The 25,154-nt window shown below is 49.8% G+C and overlaps 1 protein-coding gene across 10 annotated transcripts; it reads left to right on the top strand.

The window, feature by feature from the left end:
• Window positions 1-326: 326 nt before the first annotated feature.
• On the top strand, window positions 327-24,572 carry 4930519G04Rikl (RIKEN cDNA 4930519G04 gene like). 10 transcript variants are annotated; one of them, XM_063271894.1, is made up of 13 exons: window positions 376-3,083; window positions 4,544-4,895; window positions 7,219-7,392; window positions 8,179-8,232; window positions 8,959-9,078; window positions 9,627-9,714; window positions 13,260-13,370; window positions 14,049-14,122; window positions 16,861-16,885; window positions 18,695-18,763; window positions 21,942-21,995; window positions 23,685-23,771; window positions 24,306-24,572. In XM_063271894.1, exons 4-13 carry the CDS (start codon window positions 8,185-8,187, stop codon window positions 24,371-24,373), a joined length of 744 nt encoding a protein of 247 aa, XP_063127964.1. In that variant the 5' UTR covers window positions 376-3,083; window positions 4,544-4,895; window positions 7,219-7,392; window positions 8,179-8,184; the 3' UTR covers window positions 24,374-24,572. The 10 variants fall into 10 exon arrangements, 9 of the variants coding, with proteins under 9 accessions (XP_063127964.1, XP_017454030.1, XP_063127967.1 ...); XR_010056810.1 differs by lacking the exon at window positions 24,306-24,572 and adding an exon at window positions 16,083-16,206 and having other exon boundaries at window positions 327-4,895; XM_017598541.3 differs by lacking the exon at window positions 4,544-4,895.
• Window positions 24,573-25,154: the final 582 nt, after the last annotated feature.

The following is a 25,154-nucleotide window of genomic DNA, read 5'->3' as shown; positions in this document are numbered from 1 at the left end:
CCAGCCCAGGGTCCTACAGATGCCCTATCTGCTGCTTCAGGCTCACTGACAGAGCTGCCCCTGAGGCCTGCCCAGTGAGAGCCCAGGCAACCTCACTGTTGGGAGGACAGTCACGCTCTTCCACACACAACACCTTAGCTAAGGCCACAAGACAACTTGGTGGCTGCTGGATGTGAGTGGCAGGATATCTGAGGAGCCTTCTGGAACACACAGTCTCCCAGCCAGCCTCCTCCCCCTCTCCCTCCCCCTCCCCCTCCCCCTGCCTCTCCTACCCGGTCACTGCTTCTCCCCTGACACCGTGCAATTCTCTGTGCTGCTGCAAACTCCTATAATGTGTATCACCACCTTAGGAGGTCAATGACCTGTATCCCTGGGGCTCACAGCCACTCGGCTGTATGGCCTCTGCTCTCTGTAAAATAAGGTTTGCACTGGTTTGCACTGGTTAGGTTGGCCATATTTAGTGGACATTTAGGGTATAATGTTGTGTTTGATTCTTTCGTATTTAATGTTGCTCATATGTCTGTTCTATACTGAGTGTTCCTGGGAGGCAAACCTCAGGCCCCAGGGAGCCTCCTCTGAGGTCCACCAAACAGTTTCAGTTTCAGGTAGAAACTATGCCAACCTCTCAACATTCCCCGCCAAGTGGAGATCTGAAGGGAAGCCTGCACACGTTTCCCCCAGGACAGGACTCTCTCGGGGCCACCTCAGCAACCAACACCGCAGGAAAGCTGAATTGCAGCCCGAACGCAGCCGAAAATACTTGTCAGAGCCTGACATCACTAAGAGCAACTTAGACTCGGAGACGTTCAGAAAGGAGCGACTGGGATGCCAGGGTGCGACGTCCCAGGTTGGGTGGCGACAGAATCCTCGCTTTGGGGTGCTGACGTGACTGCACTAGAAAGTCATCGACATCCAGTCAGTGGGAACACTTGGTGGCAGAGGGATGTGGCAATAGCAGGGCCAGGATGGTTCAGAAGAAACCTCCAATGTGGTTGCCTGTAGCTATGGAGGGAACTTCATAGAGGTGCCCTGCCCCTGGCTGTGCAGGGGACCTCACACAGATGCTCTGCCCTGCCCCTGGCTGTGCAGGGAACTGCAGAGGCAGGATGAGAGTTCCGGAGTGAGTTCAGGCAGACAGGAGGCAGCAGGAAGGAACATCCTCAGAGCAGGTACACACAGTCCCGGCCAAGCTTCTTCTCATACGAAGTGTCAGGTCAGGAGAGAGCACACAGACAGGACAGCTTCCTCCACTCTCAGGGAACCACAGCCCAGGAGCTACTTTGTCCCCAGTAATCAATGCTAACAGTTCATCCGAGGCTGCCCAGTGGAATCTGGGCACGCTCACTGTGGTGGGGACAACGTTGAGTTTGAGTTTTGAGCCACATAGGAGCCAAGAAGAACGTGGGTTCTTCAAGAGGGTCCCGGAAGCTGATGAGGAAAAGTCTCAAGAAGTGGGGACCTAGAGTCGACACTGCTCTCCGAGTTACATTCTATTGAGAAACTGCCCTAACTGTTGTGCGGGACTGCCATGCAAAGGCAGGAGTCTGGGTCAGCTACGCGCCATTCTCTTAGCCAAGCACTTCTTCAGGGTACCCAACTCTTTTCACAGCCTCTGTGGGGTGAGAAAATCTGGGAAAAGGAGTGGGAGGGAAGTCTGAATCATCATCGTGGACTCTGGTTGATGCTTTGCGTCCCCAGGGAGCCAACTACATTGCTTCTATCTGGTCCACGAGACCTGTGTGACTCTGGGCAAGGCTCTTCATGGAAGGTCAAATACAGAGTTCCACTCGCTACACAGGGCTGATGTGGGGGGACCACAGGGCTGACGACAGTTCCTCCTGGGAACTCCACGATACCATGCTCATGTGAACTCTGAACCTACCAAGCTCCCCCACCACCCCTGCCTGCCCCATGTCTTTCCTAGCTAGAGGAAACACCCTCACACATCCGGCTCTCCCCAGACCTGTAGCACTGGCTGCTCAGGCACAACCAGGAAGCAGCAGTCTGTTTTCCTCAGACTTCATGTGCAATCAATACACTAAGCTTTATACCCTGAGAATAGTAGATAACCAGAGGAGCGTTCTAGTAAACAAGCCACGAACCATGGAGAAGAGAACAGGAAGTCCCTCTCCCATGCCCCACGGCTTCTCAGTGAGGCCCGAGCACAGGACAGCAGGCACCTGCCCGGGCTTTGTGTCAGGACATTGCCTTTCTCTCTAAGAATTATTCCAGAATCTGCCCCTTGAGTGGTTCAAGTCTGCCCTACACTGTAAGACCCTCTTCCCAGTGCAGCTCTGGTTCAGCTGTCCCCTGAGACAGCGGGGACAACAGGAGAAAAGAGTATCTAGGAAGCTTCCCCCGACATCCACGCTATTTTGAATATATTGTCCCTGCATGTGGCTCAAGGGCACAAGATGCAAAGATGCTAAGACGTTCAAACAGGGCGGTCCAGAAAGCTACTGCAGAGCCCACAAGAGGTTCTGCATCCTTGTCACAGGAATCCAAGACAGGTCAGGCGGCAGATACCAAGGCCTTCCTACTGTCTACCCCAGTTCAGAGTTTGCTGGGCCCATCAGCCTTTGGCCCAGTAGCAGCGGAGCCCCAGTGAGCCATATGCAAGCAGGAGGCTACACACGCTGAGTGGCCTAGCTGCAGCCAGTTCTCAGCCTCTCCTGGGTCCAGGCTGCTTCACTGGGTTGGTCAGATCTAGTCAGCCTGACCCTGGGAGGCCGGAGACCTTCCCTGAACCATCCCGCCCCAGCACAGCAGCTCCCCGCAGCTGCTGCTTCTTCATATGCTCCCCTAGGTTTGGCCGGTTCAGGCAGATCTAATTTATGCAACTGTCACATGGGCAGTTGGTCGGAATGTCCTGGGTTCCGGGCCAGTTGGGAGTCAAACACACCGACATGGTCACCCAACTTGGTCTTTTCCCCCTGGTACATTAGAATTTAAACATGTCCAATGAAGAGGGCACCAGGTTACTGGTCCCTCAAGTCCACTGTCCCCTTCCGGTGTCCAGATAACTGAGGCCCCAGTACACTTCTCTCTAATACATTTTTACACTCGAAGAAACAAATTCCAAGGTGATTGGGTTGGGCAAGCGTGTGGAGATCTGTGGTAGTTCACTATCTAGGCTCTACTCAAGCCCCCTTTCCCTCTCTCTATTTTGCTTCATGTGTCTCCATTCTAGCAGGGTATCCATTTGTCTGAGTACGTGCTGTGCCCAGTGCCTAGAGAATTACAAAGCCATAGATGCTCCTGAGACCTTTTAACACAGGCCAACACACACACACACACACACACACACACACACACACACACACGCATATATAGACACACAGACAGATGAAAACACATACATACATACATATATACACATACATGCACGCACACATGCACACACACATGCACAAACACACGCACATGCATATATAGACACAGACACACAGATGAATATACAGACACACACATACACACATACATACATATACATATACATACACATACATATATACATACATACACATGCACAGAGAGAGACACACAGACACATATACACACATATACATATACATACAAACATACACATGTACATGCGTAGATATATACAATCCCTCGCTAAGTCTGGTCCTAAGGCTTACTAGACATAAGCCGTATCAGCTATTGAAATCACATTCAATGAGTTAGGTAAACTCGTGGAAAGTCTGTTCCTGCACCATTTCATGCACAGTTCCTGGGATGGACCTGACTGCGGCAGAGAAAGGATACAGAAACATAGATACACACACGGGAGAGCAGAGGGGTCTGAGCTCTAGGCTGGAGAAACCACAGCACCTGGGGAAGCTTCACATGTTTACAGTTTAGAGTTGAACAGGGAGGCGGAGCCATGGCACGTGGCTGGCAAGGAGGCGAGGTTATGACTTATAAATGAGGGAACGGAGTTTATGGTTTGCAAGAGAACAGGGAGACATGTGTGGCTAGTCTTGGTCAACACAGTCTCTGTAGGGGACAATCTTCAGGCCATATACCTCAGGAGTGGGAAAAGCTATGGTGGACAGACTCTGCACAGACCATCAACACTTGTGCTTGGTGTCCCAGGAAGGTTTTGCTATGCCTCTCAATCTCACGGAGGGGGAATGTATTGATGCATGCATTCCTCAATGGGTCTGAGGCTCTAGAGTCTTTGACGTGGCCAGCTCATGTCAACACACGTGTTCCCTCTGGACAGTGCTCACTGAGGACAGTCTCTGTCCCCCACATTCAGGAAAGAGCTAGTAAGACGTATAAGCCTCAACAGGGGAGTTTTGGTAGGGTCTTTGGTCGCTGGAACAAAGCACTATGTCCCTTAGACAAGCAGAACGCTCTTCACTTGCAGTTCTGTAGGACAGAGATGTCTATGTTAAGGTGGTCAGAAGGAACTTGTCTGTTTAAAGGCAGAGTCGTCTGTGCCCAAATGCGCCTGATCTCTGAGAGCTATAGACACGTATCTTTATCTGCCTCCTCACCGCTCCTGCTGAAGCCCCTGAATGACATTGGCTTTCAGGTGTACCACTCTCCTATCCGACTGTCACCACCCGTCCCTGTCGCCTCTGTGCCTCTATGCCCACACTTTCTTGTCATCTGAGTGGCGGTCATTCACTTAAAGTGCATGCTGATACAGGACAAGCTCACCTCAGTGAAAGGGAACCAATTTCCAAATAAAGGCATGGTCACTAACACTGAACATTAGGCATTGACACTGGAGGACATGGTCCAGTCTCTGACTTCCCTGAGCAGCAGACTTGAGCCAGCAGAGGAAAGAAACAAGCTTATACATCAGTCAGCAGACAGCACCAAGTCCGCGTCACAGTCAGCAGAGATACAGAAACAAGCATCAAGTCTAAGTCGTAGTAAAGGTATGTAATACGTAAGCTATCAAGCACGGGGGCATGGGCAGAAAGAGAATCTAGGAAGAGATGACAGGAACTTGTAAGCCAGGAAGAGCCCGAAGCCCTTAGATCTTAATTAAACCTTCAACCAGACATTAGCAAACCCAAAACGTAAAACTCGGATCACATTGACCTGGTTAAAGTCCAGAGAGGCAGAGAGCTGACAAGAGCCATTTAGCACGTGGAGAATGTCGCTGAAGAACAACCCAGCTATAGACAGAAGGGAAAAAGATGTGTTACAGACAGTGATGGTGGCGGCAACAGAATCTCTGGTGCATTTCCGGGAATAGCTAAGAAGAAATGGCTCTACCGGTCCTGAAAACATTAAGAGCTATCATGTGGCCTAGCAATCCAGAGCAGCAGAGATGCAGGACAGGTGCAACACAGGTGCAGTGCAGGTACAGAACAGGTGCAGTGCAGGTGCAGAACAGGTGCAACACAGGTGCAGTGCAGGTGCAGCACAGGTGCACTGTAGGTGCAGCACAGGTGCAGTGTAGGTGCAGCACAGGTGCAGTGCAGGTGCAGCACAGGTGCACACCACAACACAGATGCATCTTACTAACCTACACTAAAACTGGCAGATTGCGCAGCATGGTGTAGACCTGTCGGCATGAGATGTGCAGAAGAACTGAGAGAGCCCATAGCCTTACGGAAGAGCATTGACTGATCCTGGGAACGGGATTTCATACTGAGATGGCGAAAAAGCACCCTGAAATAGGAATGGCTGAAAACGCTAAGAGCACACTTGAAAGTTTATGGTTATGAGTTATTTCTGATTACAAAAAGAATAGGGCCTGAAAGTCTGACTTCAAGCACGGGACATTGGATGAACCTTATTCCCTCCCCCCACCCCCAGTCCATCTGATCACTGTCCCACAGGTGGAGGCCAGGGATGAGATGATCGGGCGGCCCAGCGCCACTCCTTGCTCAGAGCCCATTTTGCTGATGATGAGTGGCTTGTGGGGTCACGTGGTGCATTTTCTCACTGAGGATCTTCCCTCTTCCATTTCATCTCAAGTCATCTTTACCTCAGCTCTGGCTCCTGTGCCCGCCACGAGCAACCCTGTTGGCGTGCTGATCGCCCCTCCGGGTCTTCCCCCTGTCCTGAGGTCTTGCTGGACTCCCATTCAAACCGGGGAAATGCTGGCAGCATTCTCTAAGGACGAGATACGTTTCACAGTCGCCAGTTCTTAAATAAGTCCATCTGAGTGAGAGCATCGCTCCTCTGTGCCCTCTCTCAGCATGAGATGAGAGCCATTCCACTTCTCCGTGTGACCCATCTTCAGCATGAATTCCAAGCTGAAAGTTCCTCTGGAACTTGCCACAGCCATCAATGTCACCAAATTCTGGCAGGAATCTGAGACCAGAGAATGAACAAGAAAGTCGGTCCTGAGAGGGAGAGCTAGCTTCATCCAGAGCACCACAGTGTGGGGGAAAGAGTTTTCCAGAAAGAGCAGTATCATAGATCTGAGGCAAATGTCATGTGACGGGTGCTCCTGCTGCTCCGAGAACATCCAGAGCAGGCAACAGGACCTGCTTCCCACTGCTCACCTGCTTCCGGATGCCTACCATCTGGTCCTGTTGTTGACACCGGTAGGTCATCCCAGAAACACATGACATTTACCTGAGAGATGATACTGCTTCTTCTGGAAAACTCTGCCCCCCAGACTGTGGTGCTCTGGATGGAGCTAGCTGTCCATCTGCGGTCTGAGAGGACAGACTACCCCACCCACCGCCCCTCCACGAAGTCAGCACAAAATCTTCACTCTGTCCCTGATACTTTTATGAACTCTGCACACTGTGCCCACCTGAAAAAAAATGTAGCTGGGCCGTGATGTGATCACTGCCAAATCAGTGTCCCCAGCACCTCAGGGAAAAGCTAGCCTTGTGCATGTACAGTGTCGGGGAGAGGGGTGGCTTGAAAGTATGGGAGCTGATCAGGACAGTGAACGACTCTGTAGCAGACTGCCGGGAGATGGGCAGGTCAGCTTTTCTCATTGCTGGGCTCTCTGGGTCTTTGCAATGCCTCAGCTCCTACAAAAGTACTACATACCTACATACATTGCTTTAGTTAAGAGTAACCATGCAGGGGCTGGAGAGATGGCTCAGTGGTTAGAGCACTGACTGCTCTTCCAGAGGTCCTGAGTTCAAATCCCAGCAACCACATGGTGACTCACAACCATCTGTAATGAGATCTGATGCCCTCTTCTGGTGTGTCTGAAGACAGCTACAGTGTACTTGTATAATAAATCTTTTTTTTTTTTTTAAATAGCCACATTTCGTGTTTCAGGTTGTTCCTGGTGCAGAGGAAACAGTGTCACCCTCTCACGGGCTGCTGCTCTGAGCCTGGCCCAGCTCTGTTCATCAAACCCACATCTGCCATATGCACCTCACAGCCTGGATTCCAGCTCGATGGATGGGGAGGCAACAGCTGTCCTGGGTCACTGAAGAAGCAAACTGAGAGGTGAGTGTTTCAAATCCCCACTTGGCAGCTCACAATGATTGCCTCTGTTTGGTTGAGGGCTCCCGACTCTTCAGAGCCTGGGAAACATCTGAAGGTCCGGGGCAGGATAGAGCAGAGTCACCTTCCGTAATTACGTTAGTCTGTTTTCTCTGTTATAGCAAAACGCCTACTGTGGGGATTTATAAACTAGGGGGAAATTTAGGTCACGATTTGGGGGCTCGAGGGCACATCGCAGACATGTGCTTAGATTTTGTGACGACACCTGCGGGTGGGAATTTGTTAGAGGGAGATGCCGTCGTAATAAAGCAAACACACAGGACGGAGAGACCAGGTTTGCTCCTTTTATTGAACGATGCCAACCAAGGTGTGAGAAAACTACATTAAACCCAGCATAGGTCAGCATCCAGCGACCTGACTTCCTTCCTCTAAGCCCTCTCTGTCACACACTGGGGTCTACACATCCAGCCTCTGAACCTTGCTGGTCAAAGCACATCTTTTTTTTTTTTAAAGATTTTATTTATTGTATATGAGTACACTGTAGCTGCCTTCAGACACACCAGAAGAGGGCATCAGATCTCATTACAGATGGCTGTGAGCCACCATGTGGTTGCTGGGAATTGAACTCAGGACCTCAGGAAGAGCAGTCGGTGCTCTTAACCACTGAGCCATCTCTCCAGCCCCAAAGCACATCTTAAACCACAGCACCCATCATGACCTCAACAAGCATGGACAGACTGGGCAGGACTCTCTCCACTAATGCTCTTTCTGATGTTTCTATCTCTGAAGATCGGCATGTGCACAGATCGTGGAACTGGAGCCATGAGCGTGGAGATCCTGCAGGTAGGGATACTCCTTGGGATGGGACCCTGTGGGGAAGGATTCCTGGGGGAGCCGGGGGCGGGGTTAGGGTTATTATGGGGTGCGCCTGCTGCTCTGAGACTTTCTTTCCTGCTGTTATTTTACTGTTATGGAAATATGGCCCTTAGGTCTCTGGTATCAAGCAAACCATTAGTAAACCTTTTCTTGCTTTGCTGGTTAAAAAGAACCCTCCCCACCAGCCCTGCTGGTTCAGCCTGTGCCAGTGATCATGGCCTTTTTGGGGGTTTATCGGTTAACACTCCCTGCCAGCGATCATGGCCTTGTTTTGGTGTTTATCGGTTAACACTCTGCACAATTTGCATTGGATTCTGGTCTTCTCTGTTGACCCTGCAAGGGACAGATCCTGTGGGGAGGAGAGGGCAAGGCCTTGCTCACAGGTGGCAGTTGGCCCTAGAGGTGGACTTGTGACCCAGGGAGAGGGGGAGAGGTCAACACGCCCAGCATTTGTAAGGATCCGTGCATTTTCTGCTCTGAACTCTCTGTCCCCTCCTGGTTTAACTCTGGAAGTTAAACAAGATCAGCAAAGGGCTTCTAGGTGGCAGGTCGCAGTGGTTGCTGCTTTACCTGATGACACCACCACGCTTTTCCTGTCCTTGGACTGCTAGTAGTCTCGACAGCGGGCCCTTCCGAGACTCAGTGTGAAACCCCGCCAGGTCCCCGCTCTCTATCGATACTTCCCTCCTGTAGGATAAAATTACAAAGTACGAGATCTGCACAAGTTGGACTTCACCCCCTAGACTCGTTCTCACTCTTGTCTACCTACGCAACCATTGTGAAGGTCCAGCGTCTTCCCAGGCCCTCCCCCCAGTACGTAGTTTGGTTGTAAATCTCTCCCACAAGACTCGATAGACCCCCTTACTCCCGTAACAGGTCTCAAGGTTCTAGGTAGGAAGCAGGTGAGTGAATGAATGAACGGGGCTGGGAGGGAAGGCAGCCCTGGTCTTTCTGGCAATGTCTCCACACCAGAGGAACCATGTGAGTGGGCATCGACTCGCAAAAGGAAGTGAGACAGGGCAAGACAAGCAATTTGAGGGAGATTGGAGGGAGGGAGGGGAGGAGGGAGGGAGGGAGGGAGGGAGGGAGGGAGAGAGGGAGAGAGGGAGAGAGAGGGAGGTCCCCTGTGGGAGTCAAGAGACCTTGGCTGAATCTTGCAAGGGCAGGGAGTCACAGGCTATGACAGGGTGGTGCTCTGGCTGGAGAAGCACCCTGGATTCCAGCCACCGTCCCCGTGCACAGCAAGGTGACTGAGGCCCCGAGACGAGAAAAAGGGATTCGAGGGAGAACTGGGTTCTGCACTGGGGCTCTGAGGCACCAGGAGCATTGGGGGACATGAACCCTGTCCTCCTTCTCCCAAGGACACCACCACATCATGGTCACTGTCCTGGTATATCCAGAAGTATGTGTCATGGATTCTGAGGATAAGGAAAGAGGGAACAGAAACTGGTATGTAAATTGTCCCCTCTCCTTCCCTATGTGCTTTCAAGTTTTTCAAATGTGTGTTTAGTCTCTGTCATTATTGGTGTTTACCGTGCCACCCAAGTCTAGCCCATCCCCTTTGTCCTCCCACATGGTCTCCTGCATACTTTCACAACACACACATGCACACACACCCACACACACGCTCGCACACGCACACACACACATGCACACACACACACACACACACACACACAACAGTGGTTCACGTACAGATATGACTAGGGATAAATCTTTAAATTGCATTTGAAGTGAATTGCATAACTCAGTGGATTATATTTCAAATAAGATTTCCTTCAGAAACCTTTACTGCTTTAAAAACAAACAGGGGGAGGGTGGGGAGAGGAACACCCATAAGGAAGGGGAGGGGGGAGGGGGATGTTTGCCCGGAAACCGGGAAAGGGAATAACACTCGAAATGTATATAAGAAATACTCAAGTTAATAAAAACAAACAAACAAAAAAAAAAACAAAAAAACAAAAAAACGGGTTGGGGATTTAGCTCAGTGGTAGAGCACTTGCCTAGCAAACACAAGGCTTTAGGTTCGGTCCTCAGCTCCAAAAACAAAAAAAAACCAAAAAACAAAAAACAAAAAAACAAACAAACAAACAAAAAAAACCTTCGGGTCGCACTCCAGGATTCTATAACAAACATGACATTGTAAACAAATTCCAGAGAGAAAATAACATTTTAGAAAGCACAAGGCCAGAAGCCTCCCAATGCCTAGCTTCAGACAGTATCATAGAGCCACAGAGCCAAAAAGAACATGGGGCTGGAGCAGAAGTGCAGGGAGACTAAGGAATGGAGGAGAAGGCCTGCAAACAAACAAGCAGACACCCACCCACAGTGTAGAAACAAGGCAGTTTCTGCAAAGGGTGCTGGGGAAATCGCACATCAGGGTACCAAACAGATGGCCTCTCATCTCGGAGATCTTAAGTTCAAGGAGCCAGCGATGCTGCTCAGGCTCTGCGGCTAAAAGCACTACCATGATGCGGTCACCTGCAAAGTGTGGGGCCAAGAACGTGGCAACACAGCTTTTTTTTTTTTTCAATAGCACACAAAAATTGGGGGCGGGACCCATTCAAAGCTGTCCTGCAGCTCTTGTGGCCAGCGGGACACAGGTTCTACACAAGCACCCATCTCCTCAGTCCCTTAGTGGTGAGGAGATTTGGGAAGAAGGATGAAGCGAACACAGCGTCTGTTGGGGAGGAAACACACAGAAGGGGGTTCCCACAAGTCACCCAAGTGTTGGCACGGAAAAGCAACCACCTTTCCGTGAACACGGCAGTTGCCTGTGAACATTCAGGAACAGTGGGTTGGTGTCTCAGTTGAGCAGTTGGCCTTCCTCTTTCTATACTCAACGCGATAATCCTTATCATGTTACTTCCATGATCAAGAAAAAAATGGTGGGGGCTGGGGATTTAGCTCAGTGGTAGAGCGCTTGCCTAGCAAGCGCAAGGCCCTGGGTTCGGTCCTCAGCTCCGAAAAAAAGAAAAAAAGAAAAAAAGAAAAAAAGAAAAAAATGGTGGCAGACATTATAATTTTACTTATTTAACTTGTCTTAATAAACACACAAGCCCAGGGATTACTTTCTGGCTAGCACAAGGTATGAAGGTCAAACCCCACCATAAAGGGAAAACAACATAAGCCCAGTCTAATAAGTGTGGGTCGAGGTCCAGCCTTTGAAATCAAACACATCCTCTCGCATGGCACACTTTTGGACATGGGAAACACGCCTCTCTACACGGCACCACAACAGCACCCCCATAGGTGCCCTGAACATTCTGCGATGAATGGTCACCATGGCAATGAGCGGGCACACGCCTGGCCTTCCATTCCAACTGTGTCTCGGTGAGTGAGCGGCACAGTTCACGTCTGTCTGAGAGCAGTGGGACAGGTTTTAGGTCGCCACCTAGGCTCCTCGGAGATGGGAAACTTGCACTGTTGCTGCAAAGGTATGCTCCCTCTGCCCAGAGAGGGCCCATTCAACATCACACGATGTATTTCCCTCACACGTCCCCATCCCCTCCCCAATGTTCTGCCGGTTTTAAGGTTTCCCTATCACTTGACACGGACTTCCAACACTTCCCTCACTGGTTGGCTGGGATGTTTCAATAGTTCCTGTCTCGTACAGTCTTCCCAGGGACAGCGTGGCCACGGGAGACTTTTTTTTTTTCCTTTTTTTTTTTCTTTTTTTCGGAGCTGGGGACCGAACCCAGGGCCTTGCGCTTGCTAGGCAAGCGCTCTACCACTGAGCTAAATCCCCAACCCCCCACGGGAGACTCTTGACACTAAACTTAGTTAATACACAGCCCACAAGAGGAGAATGACTCTCGAAACTCTTCTCAATGCCCATGGCGAAAGCCGAATCCAGGACCGGGGAGACGGCTCATTGGGGAACAAGGACTTAGATTGCAGTTAGAAGGAAACGGGGACTTCTGTGGAGCCTGGCTCCTCGCTATCTGGGAACTGCTGAGACACTGGTGACAAGGTAGAGTGTCCTGATCTCAGTGAGGTAGTTATTCAATGACAGAGACAGAGAGAGGCCTTGGGTAGCATTCAGAAAGTGTCCTGTGTGGGCGTCGCAGGCTGAGAGGCTAAGACAGGCCCAGTCTGCTCCCAGCTTTGTGCGACCTGGGAGGAGCAAGAGGCTGTGAACAGGAGTGCGTGACGACTTCTCATTCTCTACCAAGCCTTGTCCAGACGCCCAGAGCAGTAGCCAGATGACATAGGTACATAACTTCCCCTGCCCAGCCCCTGCCACTTCAGGCACAAGGTGCAGGACATCACAGAGACAAGACCAAAAAACGAAACTCCCCCATGACATATAGCTAATACACAAGAACAAAGAAAGGCCACTGAAAGCTACAAGAGGAAAACAAACCTCTTAGCTCCAGTTCCAAGTGATCCAACACCCTCTTCTGTATATATATATTTGCATGCATACATACATATATACACACACATACACACATACATATATACACACACATACATATACACACACATACACACATACATATATACACATACGCATACACACATACATACATACACATATATACATATACACACACACACTCATACACACATACACATATACATACACACACATACATATATATACACACACACACAATAAATGTTTTACCCAACATATTCCTAAAGTCTACTTGTCACACCATCTTCCCAGTCTCTACTAACTACAGGTCTGCTCCCTCTAACCTTCTGGGAGATCCATTTCTTAATATCCCATGCGTCAGATGGAGTGGATCTGTGTTCTAGTCACTCAACACGAATATCCTCCAGTTCAATCGCACGTTGTCCCAAAACCCAGTTTCCCCTCACCACAAACAGCGATACCTAAGTAAAGCTGCAAACGCCAGCAAACGCCATCACTGGACGATAAACACATTTTGAAACAGACTGTGCCTCAGGATACGTCAGTTATTCTATGCCAATCTGGCTGTAAATATCAGATGTCAACACTGTCTTCAACGTCTGTCTCCTAGGTTGCTGCGTCTCCGACGACGATGTTCCTCAGAGGAAGAGACATTTTTCCCATGGAACGCGGATCCGCCTGTGGCCGCCCAGCAGAGTGGAGCCCACATATCCCAGTGACGGTCTGTGAAAATCAAGTCCTCGAGTCCGCACGCTGTTCACACGAGTACTTCTTAGTCAGCATCCCTCACTAACATGGTTCAGGGGTGACCGTAACTGTGTTAGGTCATGCCTTTCTCCGACGTCCGCACACGTCAATTCAGTTACTACCAACCTCAGAAATGACCAGCTACTTGCAACCGTGCGCCCCCCGCAGGGTGGCCTCCAACTTCCAGATATCCCCCTGCCTCAGCTTCTCGAGTGCCGAGGCTGCTGGTTTGCATCACCACAGAGTTTTAAAACCTTTCGGGGCCCCACAGCATAGTGTTCAGCCCAACTGCACCGCCATTTTGGCTCTTGCTGGCTCGCACAGTGCCGTTTAAGGCTGGGGGAAGTTGCCCTCCTCCGCGCTGCGTTCGATCGATTGGGGGTCACGCTCGGGTCACGCTGCCGTCCTTCTAGTATGTTCCATTTCTGTCTGGGGCTGCTTCCTGTCCTCCTCTCACCCGCCAAGGAGCATGTCCCAGCAGTACCTGGCACTGTGCATGTCACCCGGCCACCCCACTCTCCCCCTCTTCCAGCTCTGGGTCCACCACACACACACACACACACACACACACACACACACACACACACACACACGTTCTTGTGTCTTTCATCAACAAGGCCAGTGGACTGACAGCACCCTGCCTCCCTACCAGTTTCCAACAGGGTTATCATGGAGGTGGTCCCCTGTGTCAGCTCAGAAGAGGAAGACGAAGAGTCTGTCGGAAAGGTAAGGTATATCCTTCTTTGTCGGAGGCAGGCATGTTGTGTTCCCGGTTTACTTCTTCGGGAAAATCAAGTTCAGGCATTAAAATCTAGGCACACATAATTTCCTTTGTGGGGAAATGTCAAGTGCAAGTCTGTTGCCAACTGATGCCCGATTTAAGATGATCTTCCCGGGCTGGAGAGATGGCTCAGCAGTTAAGAGCACTGACTGCTCTTCCAGAGGTCCTGAGTTCAATTCCCAGCACCCACATGGTGGCTCATGACCATCTGTAATGGGATCTGATGCCCTCTTCTGGTGTGTCTGAGGACAACTACAATGTACTCAGTGTACTCATACAAATAAAATAAATAAACCTTTAAAAAAAAAAAAAAAAAGATGATCTTCCCGTCAGTAGCAACTACCAACTAGAGGCTAGCTCCTGAGTCTTCCTCAAGTGCTATCTTACTTCACTTTAGGGACATTGTATAGTGCTGGAGGCCAGCTCTGGTGTTCTTCTCTCTTGAAGGAAGCTGGGGGGAAAGGGCTTCAGTGAGGGCAAAACTTGGTCTTGCAAAAAATTAAGATTCCTTTTTAATATTTAACCGTTTACCTGCCTGAAGTCTGGATTACTTTGCAGGGGTAGCTGGCCCGCATGTCTGAGTTCCTCTGAGGCCAGAAACTGCAGAATCTCTGGCATTTATTTAGCACCTCATGTCAAACCAGCAGGAGATTAAGTAGCCTTTGTTCTTATGTCCCAGAAGACCCAGTCTTATGACCCAGTCTTCTAGTGAAAGTTGCTCAGAGAAAGAAAACAGGACACTTTGAAAGTGACTCTAGTGTCTTTATTTCTAAGTTCTCCTCTCCAAAACTTCTCTCCTCCAAAGAAATTCTCCTCTAAAAATTCCCTCTCCAAAAAATGTCTCTCTCAGCTCTCTGTCCTCAGCACTTACACATCTTTCAGAACGCACGACCACATGGTAAAAAGCTCGCCGCGAGTTTACACATAAATTCACCTCATAAAGTGAATGTGACGTTTACAGCAGAGAGATGTTTACACCTGCTTTCATTAAGACTAGCTATCGAGCCAAACAGTAATTTTCTGTCACTGATTCCACAGGTTCACAGAAAGTTAAAAAGTCATGATTTCGTGACTAAGTTATCGTTGAAGTTTTTGCATAGATAAACCCAGTCAATATTTTGCCTTCCCTCCTTGCACCTACAACAAATTGTTAGTTCCCTTTTATGACCTTTGGTTAATTGTTTTACAAGCTCTTGAAATGTGTTCTAAAGTTCTAAGTTCCTGCTTTCTATCTCTGAAGCAATTAACTCTCGACAGTGAAGCCTGGAGGAGTTCTAACTGAAGTTTTCATATCAGAGGGGGCTTTAATAGCAGCCCTATTAGAAAGGGCTTAATAATTACCAGTATAATCTTAGGAATTCTTACAGGAGCATCCTTAAGAATTAAGATGTCATCTATGGGGCTGGGGATTTAGCTCAGTGGTAGAGCGCTTGCCTAGCAAGCGCAAGGCCCTGGGTTCGGTCCCCAGCTCCGAAAAAAAAAAAAAAAAAGTACCAAAAAAAAAAAAAAAAGATGTCATCTATATGTCTATATGGCATCACTACAAGACAGTATGTCTTTGTTGATTGTCAGAAATGTGTATATATATATATATATACACATATATATATAAAATCAGGAGAAGGATATCAATAGCAGGAATCTTTCCTAAAATGTAGCCCCTTTGGCCTTGCCTAGAAGGGCTCACCCATAGTTTGACAGTCCACGGTGAAACCTGTGGGATGATGTCACGGGTGAGGCAGGTACAAGATAGAAGGAGGCCTGTCATTGGATGAGAAGGAAGGATGGGCGGGAGAAAAGTGTGAAGGAGGAGACTGGAACGGACAGGAGGAAGAGACAGGAGGGAGAGAGAGAGAAGCTGTGGCAGGACAATATGGCGGGTGACATTAAGATTCCACGCTGTAGGGGCTCAGAGAGATGGCTCAGCGGTTAAGAGCACCGACTGCTCTTCCAGAGGTCCTGAGTTCAAATCCCAGCAACCACATGGTGGCTCACAACCATCTGCAATGGGATCTGGCGCCCTCTTCTGGTGAGTCTGAAGACAGTTACAGCGTACTTATATATAATAAATGAATAAATCTTAAAAAAAAAAAAAGATTCCACCCTGTACCTTTACAGGTTGTTATGAATGTTCTTAAGGGATGGGTGTGTACTGGGCTTTGTATGTTTAGGTGGGCAATTACATCTTATCAGTTGGGCCAGAGGTTATTGTGTTGTGTGTTCTTTCACGTAGTGATTTAAGTGTAAGAAAGTGTGGGGCAGCTGGTCTGGGCTGCCACAGAGTTGGGATGTGTGTTTCTGGCATGGAAACCTGCCTAGGGAACTAGGTAGGCAGAGAGATTGCTGCCAGGCTAAGAGAGAGGCCTTTGGCAGTGTGGTATGGGATGGAGCAGAGCTGACTGAGAATTAAGATATCCAGCAGATATCTTGGGGCACTGCGGTGATGGACCTAGTGGGGATAAAAGACAGCATTTATATTTTTTACATTTTTACAACAACAGAAACCACTTCAGGAAGATCACCTGCTAGTTTTTTTTTTAGCCTCTCCTAGGTGGCTCTGGCAGCATAGATTCCCTGTTCTCCTTGCAGTTTTGCAATTGCCACCAGACTGCACAAAGAGACCTGAGCTAACCGGGCTAAACGTGTGATCTGATCTTCACGTCCGTTTTCTTTGTGCCCGCAGGTGGAATCCGCAGACAAGGAAAACAGTAAGTGTCCCAAACTCGTTTCATCTTAAGTGCTAAAAGGGGGATAGAATTTCTTGACTGTTTTGTTGAAAATATGCATCCCGGTTCCAGTTTCCCAGCTGGAAAGTAAAGAAGGAGGAAGGGGCCATGGTGAACAGAGTTGGCGATCCCATGAAAAAACGAGGGCCGTCCTCAAAGACTGGATGTCTTTTGGCGGTGTGGACTTGTGCACAGGAAGGTTGGAAGGCAGCTGTGGCTGAGTCCAAGGGGAATAAACCCCCACGCTCCAAAGAGCGGAAAAACAAAGTATGCACTTCACGTAAAGTTTTATCCATTCCGTCCGAGAAAAGCCTGATGCCAGCTAACTGGTCCATGGTTCATGGCTCCGTAAGGTCAGAGGCAAACGAGAGCGGGGCATGAGTCCCGGTGTGGATGCCCTGAGCTGCAGGCCCATAGTCAAATCTCAGTCAGGTGATCCGTAGCCACCCCGCCCGGTACTTCTGCTTAGAGGAACCCCAGGGACGCTCTACCCGATGGAGCTTGCAGCACTGCCCATCCCTGGGAAGCAGCCACGGCACAATCCAAGGCTGATGGTGCATTTAAAAGCACACGTGGAGGGGCTGGGGATTTAGCTCAGTGGTAGAGCGCTTACCTAGGAAGCGCAAGGCCCTGGGTTCGGTCCCCAGCTCCGAAAAAAAAGAACCACAAAAAAAAAAAAAAAAAAAGCACACGTGGAAAAAAAAGCACACGTGGAAGTCATTACTGGGAGGGGAGGTTCATATAACCCCCCTCCCTTGCCCCTTGCTCTATGGGCAAGTGAAGTACCTGGTACCACAATGGAAGTCGACATCTGTCAAGGCCGCATGAGCTCTTCCACACCCCTTGCTCATAGCAGATCAGCACCACAGGGTTATTTGATTTCACTTAATGGGACGCCCGGCCATCTAAAGCCTTACAGACCCTCGGGCTCCCTGGTGTGCATGTCTGAAGGCCCACATGACAAAAAGCTCCAACATGTTCTTCCTGGAGTCCAGCTCCCTTGCCGTACCCCTATGGCACACCTCAGCAAGGGAGCTGAGGCACCACACACTAAACTCTAGCCGAACCGTCCCGTTTCGGGAACCTCTCATGAGCTGGTCAGCCATGATCTCCGCAGATATCACCCCACATCCTGTACAAAAGGAAGACAAAGAAGGGGAAGCCGCCATACCACTGAGGTGACATTGGAAAATGTCAGCATTCCACTGTTTCCACAGTTATAAATTATCTCAAAAAGGATGTAAATTTAATGGAGCATGTTTCTAGATTTTAAATCCAGTCTCCGAACAAAGGCCACTTTTTTTTTCCCCCTGGCCTGGAACTATGTAACCCGGGGCTGGCTTCGAATCCACAGAGATACAGAGATCTGCCTGCCTCTGCCTCCCGAGTGCTGGCATTTTCAAGACGTGCAATACCATGCCTGGCAAAGGTCACATTTTTTTTTTTCGCCCAGTAAACAAATCCTTTAGGAAGAGAATGCTATAGGAGCAGATGTGGATCTGGGGAAGGAACGATCTCACAAGCCACCAAGGAGATAGTGACAGTCAAGTAACAGATAGCTCAGCTTCTCACCTGTGCCCCTGGGGACCAGCATATGCTTCATGCTCAGTGAATGTAGATGGTTTAACACCCTGGGTGTCCTCAGGTGGAGGGCCAAATTTCCTACTCCCCATCCCCTCCCACACACCTCCTCTGCCTTCTGTCTTCTGTCCCCATGTCCAGCCGCTTTGCTCCTGTGTAATTCACGGGCCACGGTGCCGAGGTACTGACAGGATCTCCTCTCTTCCTTAGTCATCCTGGAGAACCTGAGGGACTCCTTCCATCCCCATAGAAGATCAGAAGAATCCATCAAATACCCGAGTAAGTGGATGGCATTTGGGTAGAATATAGAATATTACTCACTGATAAAGCTCGTACGTACACCACTGGCCTCCAGATTAGATCATAGCATATGACTGGTCAGGACCGTTCTCACCTAACTCATTCACAATCGTTCCCAGTCACGGGACTCAGAATCCATGTCTCCTACCACCCCATCATAAGCACGGAGACTGGGCATGGCCCTGCCTTAGCAGCGAGACCTCTGGTTAAGGCCCCATCACAGCAGGAGTGTGAGACAGGAGGACTGACTTCAGAGTTGTTCCTGAGATCCAGGTTCCCTGACTCCCCCCCGCCCCCCACCGTGGTCAGGACAGAGGCAGCTTCTTTGGCTCACTGGCCATAGGAAGTCACCTCCCCACTGATCCTTGGGTAAACACTGCTGATGGAGTATTGCCTGTCACATTAAAACCGAACGGCACAGAACATACAACTGAAAGGCGTTGACGTTTGAGGAAGGGGAGGGGCATAAGGGCATGACTCCAGCAAAGGTCACACTTGGTATACTGATGGGGCCATGATCCCACGCTCCCACATGCGGCCCCTAGAACAGAACTCTGAAAGCCTTGGTTAGATCCTTACATCTCCACGGCAGGTGCTGCCGGCCCTCCTCTCATAAGGACAGGAATTGCAGTCCTGACTCTTCACTCTTGACAGCAGGACCTGTGTCCTCGGTTCTCCCCCTCACCCAGCTCAGCTCCAGACAACCATCGCACTCCTCCCAAGCAGCTCCAAAGCGGGGATGTCGCTCACAGGTGGAAAGCAGAAAGCCTTGCTCTCGGCTTGTATATCCTATTGAGTCCTATACGGGCTCAGGTATCTCCTCACTAGGAGCAGCCGGGCCAGGGCAGGGGCGGGGGTCGGAACGGGGCAGGGCAGGAGTGAGGGTTGGCTCTTTGGTCCTGCTTCTCAACAGGATGCACTGGGCCTTGTTGGAGTCCAGCTGGGCCTCGGAGTTAATGAAACTCATTAGCTTAGTACCCAGAGGATTTTACAGAATGACTGGCCCTTTCGGATGTATGCAGAGGGCAATGTATAAGCTAACATGAAGGGAAGGGAGGTGAGACCTCCTCAGCTTTGCCCTCTCTTTGCCCTGGGCATCCATGCCAAACCAATGCATTGTCCGAATTACATTCATTCAAATACATAAACATTGAGGATCCCAGCCATGCAGCTACAGCTCATGTCTCCAGCGGAGATGTTTCTAGTGGGAAAGAGTAACAGCATCATCTCATGGATCATGTTCTTGATCCTAAATATGTCATCGGATACATGCGGACACACATACACACAGATACGCATGCACACTCACACTCACACACATGCACAGATGGATGCACATGCACACATACACACCCTCAGAAACACACACAGACACATGTGCATGTACACATGGACACACATGTACACAAGAACTCATACAGGAACACATGCACACACATGAACACACATACATACACACATGGGGACACACACGCACATGGACACATGCACAGGCACATACACACATACATGGAGAAACACATACAGACTCAGACATGGACACACATGCACAGGCACACATGGATACACATGCACACGAAGACTCATACAGGAACACATATGCACACACATGGGGACACACATGCACACACAGCAAATACACAGATGAAAGACAGCGACTGTAAAAGGCGAGGCGTGAAGTGCAAGCAAATGAGACACCTGGCCTGCTCTTCCCAATAAAATACCACTCTGAAAGGAACCAGGCGGGAGCTGAGAAAACCACATTAACTCCATGATGGGGTGGTGACCCAGTGACCCACTTACAACGTCCCTTTATCTGCTGAGCACAGGTGAGCATGTGCTCTCTACAGACGACAACCTGTGGGAGCTGGGTTTCTCCTCGCACCGGGTGGATTCCCAAAATCAAACTGGGGTCATCAGGCTTGGCAGCAAGCGCCCTTTACCCTACTAAGCCAGCCTGTTGGCTTCCAACAGTCTAATTACATCCCACCCAAGACCACCTCTAGAAGGTTGTTAGCTCCTGTGAATATCGCTGCATTGGAGGGCATGCCCTACTTACATACATACATACATACATACATACATACATACATACACACATACACACATACACACATACACACATACACACATACACACATACACACACACACACACACACACACGACTACAAGAGACACAGAGGGGGCACAGCGACAGTGCACTTATATATAATAAATAAATAAATCTTTTAAAAAAGGAAGAGACACAGAGGGAATGGGGAAAGAGTGTGTAGTGACCAAGCCAGCTCAGTCAGTCAACCGGGTCTCCAGAGAGGGAGTGAGGATTGAAAAGAAAAGACAATTGGACAACACTGGAGTATGGCTCCAGCCAGTGCTGAGGCTGAAGCGGGTTTATTTTTTTCCCAGTCTGCTTTTATACTATTTTAAATACATGCAAAAAATAGGGTCAGTTCTAGGTCAAGGAACAAACAAAGCAGTAAACCAAGTCCCTTGACCACTGTAGGGACTCATCGGGACGACCAAGATAAAAGGAACACCACACATTCCTGGGCTGAGTTTACCTTGAGCTTGGTACTAGCCCAAATGCAAATATTCTTTTTTTTTTTTTTAAGATTTCTTTATTACACTTAAGTACCTTGTAGCTGTCTTCAGACACAACAGAAGAGGGCATCAGATCCCACTGCAGATGGTTCTGAGCTACCACGCAGTTGCTGGGATTTGAACTCTGGACCTCTGGAAGAACAGTCAGTGCTCTTAACCACTGAGCCACCTCTTCAGCCCCAAATACAAATATTCTTTTTTAAAGATTTATTTTTTATTTTATTATATATAAGTACACTGTAGCTGTCCTCAGATACACCAGAAGAGGGCATCAGATCTCTTTACAGATGGTTGTGAGCCACCATGTGGTTGCTGGGAATTGAACTCATGACCTCTGGAAGAGCAGTCGGGTGCTCTTAACCACTGAGCCATCTCTCCAGCCCACAAATATTCTTATCTGAGCCTACTTCCCTGTCCTAACCCAAAGTCAAATTCCTGCCTGAACTTACTTCCAAGTCCTGGCCCAATGTCAAATTCTCGCCATGTTTCTAGAAGAGGCCCCCAAAGCTCTCTACTGTCTACTGACTGTCTTGCTGACGTTTGTGTTTCTAAAGATTGGAACGTCCAGAGGCAGTGGGACTGGAGTAGCGATGAGGAAGACTGTGAAGGTAAGTAACATCTCCGGATGGGACCGGATGGGAAAGGTTCCCTGGGAGGTAAAGGGATGTGTGCGCTGCCCTGGGACCCGTGAGAAGAGAGCACAAGAAGGCAGGGAACAGAGCCCAACAGCAGAGACACTGGCCTTCCCATCTTACACGCAAGCGTCGGTGCTTCCTGTCTCGGAGTGCCCAATGTCCCTCTCCAGTGGAAAAGGACCCAACCCACAAGCCCAGGGTCTCATGGCTCTGTGCCAGACACCTCCACGGCTGGCGTTGATCACGGGCCGTCTGCCGGAGGCTGTGGGAAAGCTCTTTGGATTTGGGTTCATGTCAACCCACGGTTTAAGGAAATCTGAAGTCGCACTTGTGGAGTGAGTGGTGGGTGAGAAGCCCACCCTCCTTTCCTACACCGTCAAGGCCTCAGAATCTCAGCCATTTTCTGTCCTGTCGTCTCTGCATACACCTGCTTTTATGGAGGCTCCCTGGGAGTTGGGGGGATGAGTTTAAAAGAGGCCACTGGAAGGACCGCGCATGGTGCTGGGTCCTGGGGAGGAGTGGTGAGTCCCTCTTCAGCCGCATCTCACCTCCCTCTAACCCGTTTCCCATACTGTGAGACTGGAAACAAACCGGAAGCTGTTTCCATCAGGAACTCTTACATCCAACGCCCCTTGAGCCAATCCGAAGCAAAGCAGCAGTAACCCCGCCTGTGTGGGCGGGGGCAGTACACACAGCCTCTGGACTTGCCCCTTGGCCCTGAATCTGGGAATCCACAGGCTCAGGGTAGAGCCTCTGTCCGTAAGGTCCTTGTCCCTTGCAGTTCTACTGCTTCAGACACCGTCCTCATCTTCTAATCTTGTTCCTTGTCCCCAGACCTCCGTTACCTTCCCAGCCCAATTTAAATGCCCGGCCCCTCTTTAGCCCACCACGCATCTGTTTTCTGTAAGACAAAGAACTAGAGGAGTTTGGCCCATCCGTTCAACCTGTCATCTTGTGTTTATCCTGTCAGCTATGGAGTTATCGTGAAGTCCCAATGTCTGCCTGGTCCCTCAAGTCATCACAGGCCCATAACACTTACCGACGTGTGTGCCTGATTGTCACTCTCTTGCACGAGACAAACACAACTCCTGGCCCCTGACGTGTGTAAAGGCTATAGGTAGTTGAATAGTTAGGGAGGTAACCATGTACTCTCTTTCTTTTTTTTTTTTTTCCTTTTCTTTTTTTCGGAGCTGGGGACCGAACCCAGGGCCTTGTGCTTGCTAGGCAAGCGCTCTTCCACTGAGCTAAATCCCCAACCCGTAACCATGTACTCTTGATCTCTCCTCCAATCTGTCCATGTAGGAGAATTATGGGAGTGAGGTTGGGAAGGAGAGAGAAACCAGGCAGCATCCCCAGAGGAGGAGACGGGTTAGCGGGAGGCAGCACACAAAGAGGAGGTTCCTCACAAAGCAGAAAGTCACAGAGACTGCGGCAGCCCCTAGGAAGACTAGGGGAAGACAGGCACCCACCCTCAGCATCATGGTGGACTCTGGGCTAGAAAGATGTCCAGAGCCTGTCCTTATCCTGCAGGGAAGGTCACAAAGACTCTCAGAGCGGAGCAGGGGTGAGGAGACGAGTCGGAGGCAGTGCACACCTGATGCGCAGGGCAGCGGAGGCTCAGACTCACACCCTAGACCTTAACTCCCGCCTCCTTTCCCCAAGGCCACTCCATCTCCGTCACCGCCCTGGTACACGCTGAGGCCTGCTTGTCGGACACCGAGGAGGAGGAGAAGGCAGAAGAAGCCATTAGTACGTAGCTCAACTTGTTTGGTCTCTTTTAAGTTCCCTATCTGCTCTTGGCGTCTCTTCTCCATCCCACCCCACCCCCGCCCCCATTTCCCACGTCATGGCATTCCTGTACATTTGTAGCCCCCATACTTCAGATCATGTTAAATGCCTCTGCCCGCCAGCTTCTTCCTTAGCCCAGCTTTGGCTTCCCTTTTTTTAACTTCGGTGGCAACTCAGGTAGAACCCAAATCCTCGTCAACACCTGCGCTCAGTCTCTGTGTGTCCAAAATGTCACAGGGCAGACAAGGCAGCACAACACGTCAGGCAGGCACAAAAAGGGAAACTCAATCCATGCAGCTGGCCATGGGTACCTGGAGGGGCTCAGGATGGACCACAGAGCGGGAAAGTGTCTGGGGAGGGAAGGCAGGCCATGATCCCACTCCCCTATCGGAACTTGTGATAAGGGACCCCACTGGACCCAGTGTGTGGCACTCAGCCTGCCCAGCCACCACCCAAGGGGCATCCTGTCCTCTAATTCTGTTTACTGTGTTTCAGAATCCCAGGATGAGGCCAGCAGGGAGGGCGGAGATGTGGCCCCGAAGACAGAAGCTGCTGCACTGTGACCCTTTCCCCTTCCTGGAAGGGCTTCTCTAATGTCCACGTTTAGAATTTTTTACACGTTTGCAACTTTTTTACCATTACAAATACTTTGTTTTTTAACGTTGGATACTCTGTTTTTTAACGTTGGATATTTAAGACTGTAAATATGTTTCTCTTACATATTGTGCATATTGTATAATAAATGAAAATTGACTCCTGCCAGTCTGGACTGAGTCATTCCTGTAATATAAGCACTTCTAGAACAAATGCCTAAAAAGGAATTGATTTTCGACGTACTAAACCCATAGCCAACCCTTTGACCCAGTCCCCACGCCAGGTCTCTACTGGCTATAACTGCCAGGTGGGCACTTGTCACCACTTTGGTGACTGAAGTCAGCTTGTTCCTCCCTCTGGAAGGCGTCATGGCGGCAATATGACCCAAGGTTGTCCGTGGCCACTCTGACGTCGGCCCTTTACATCTCAAGGCCAGCATGCCGATAGGGAATCCACACTCCCTGTGCCCCTCCCTGAGGCTCCTCTGTGTGCTGCTCTGATTCCATTTGGGAAGGCTCTGCTTCTGCTCTCTCCTCTCTTCCGTTATCACCACGGATTTCCCAAGAATACACTGTGGTCAGTACCTCTGGTCAGTGCCCAGTGCCTCTCAGGAAACAAGCCCCCAGCATCGTCTCCTTGGCAGAAAGACTATGAGGGACAGCCCTTCATGATTTCTTCCTGCCGTTGTTTTGGATTTTCCTGTTGGTATTCAGTCATTTCTCCATCAGATCTCACGGGTTCCCGTCAGCT

This window comes from Rattus norvegicus, chromosome 12, assembly GCF_036323735.1.
Source record: "Rattus norvegicus strain BN/NHsdMcwi chromosome 12, GRCr8, whole genome shotgun sequence".
Taxonomy (NCBI): domain Eukaryota; kingdom Metazoa; phylum Chordata; class Mammalia; order Rodentia; family Muridae; genus Rattus; species Rattus norvegicus.
The sequence above is the reverse complement of the archived record's forward strand: the minus strand, read 5'-3'. Positions and strand labels throughout refer to the sequence as shown.

What these genes read in the sequence shown, in the direction of transcription:
- 4930519G04Rikl (XM_017598541.3), top strand. Translation starts at nt 8,185, where the DNA reads ATGTGCACAGATCGTGGAACTGGAGCCATGAGCGTGGAGATCCTGCAG. An exon ending in CTTCCCAGGCCCTCCCCCCA is followed by an intron (nt 9,079 to 9,626) that starts GTACGTAGTTTG and finishes CCTTCTCCCAAG; the next exon opens with GACACCACCACATCATGGTC. An exon ending in GAAGGCAGAAGAAGCCATTA is followed by an intron (nt 23,772 to 24,305) that starts GTACGTAGCTCA and finishes ACTGTGTTTCAG; the next exon opens with AATCCCAGGATGAGGCCAGC.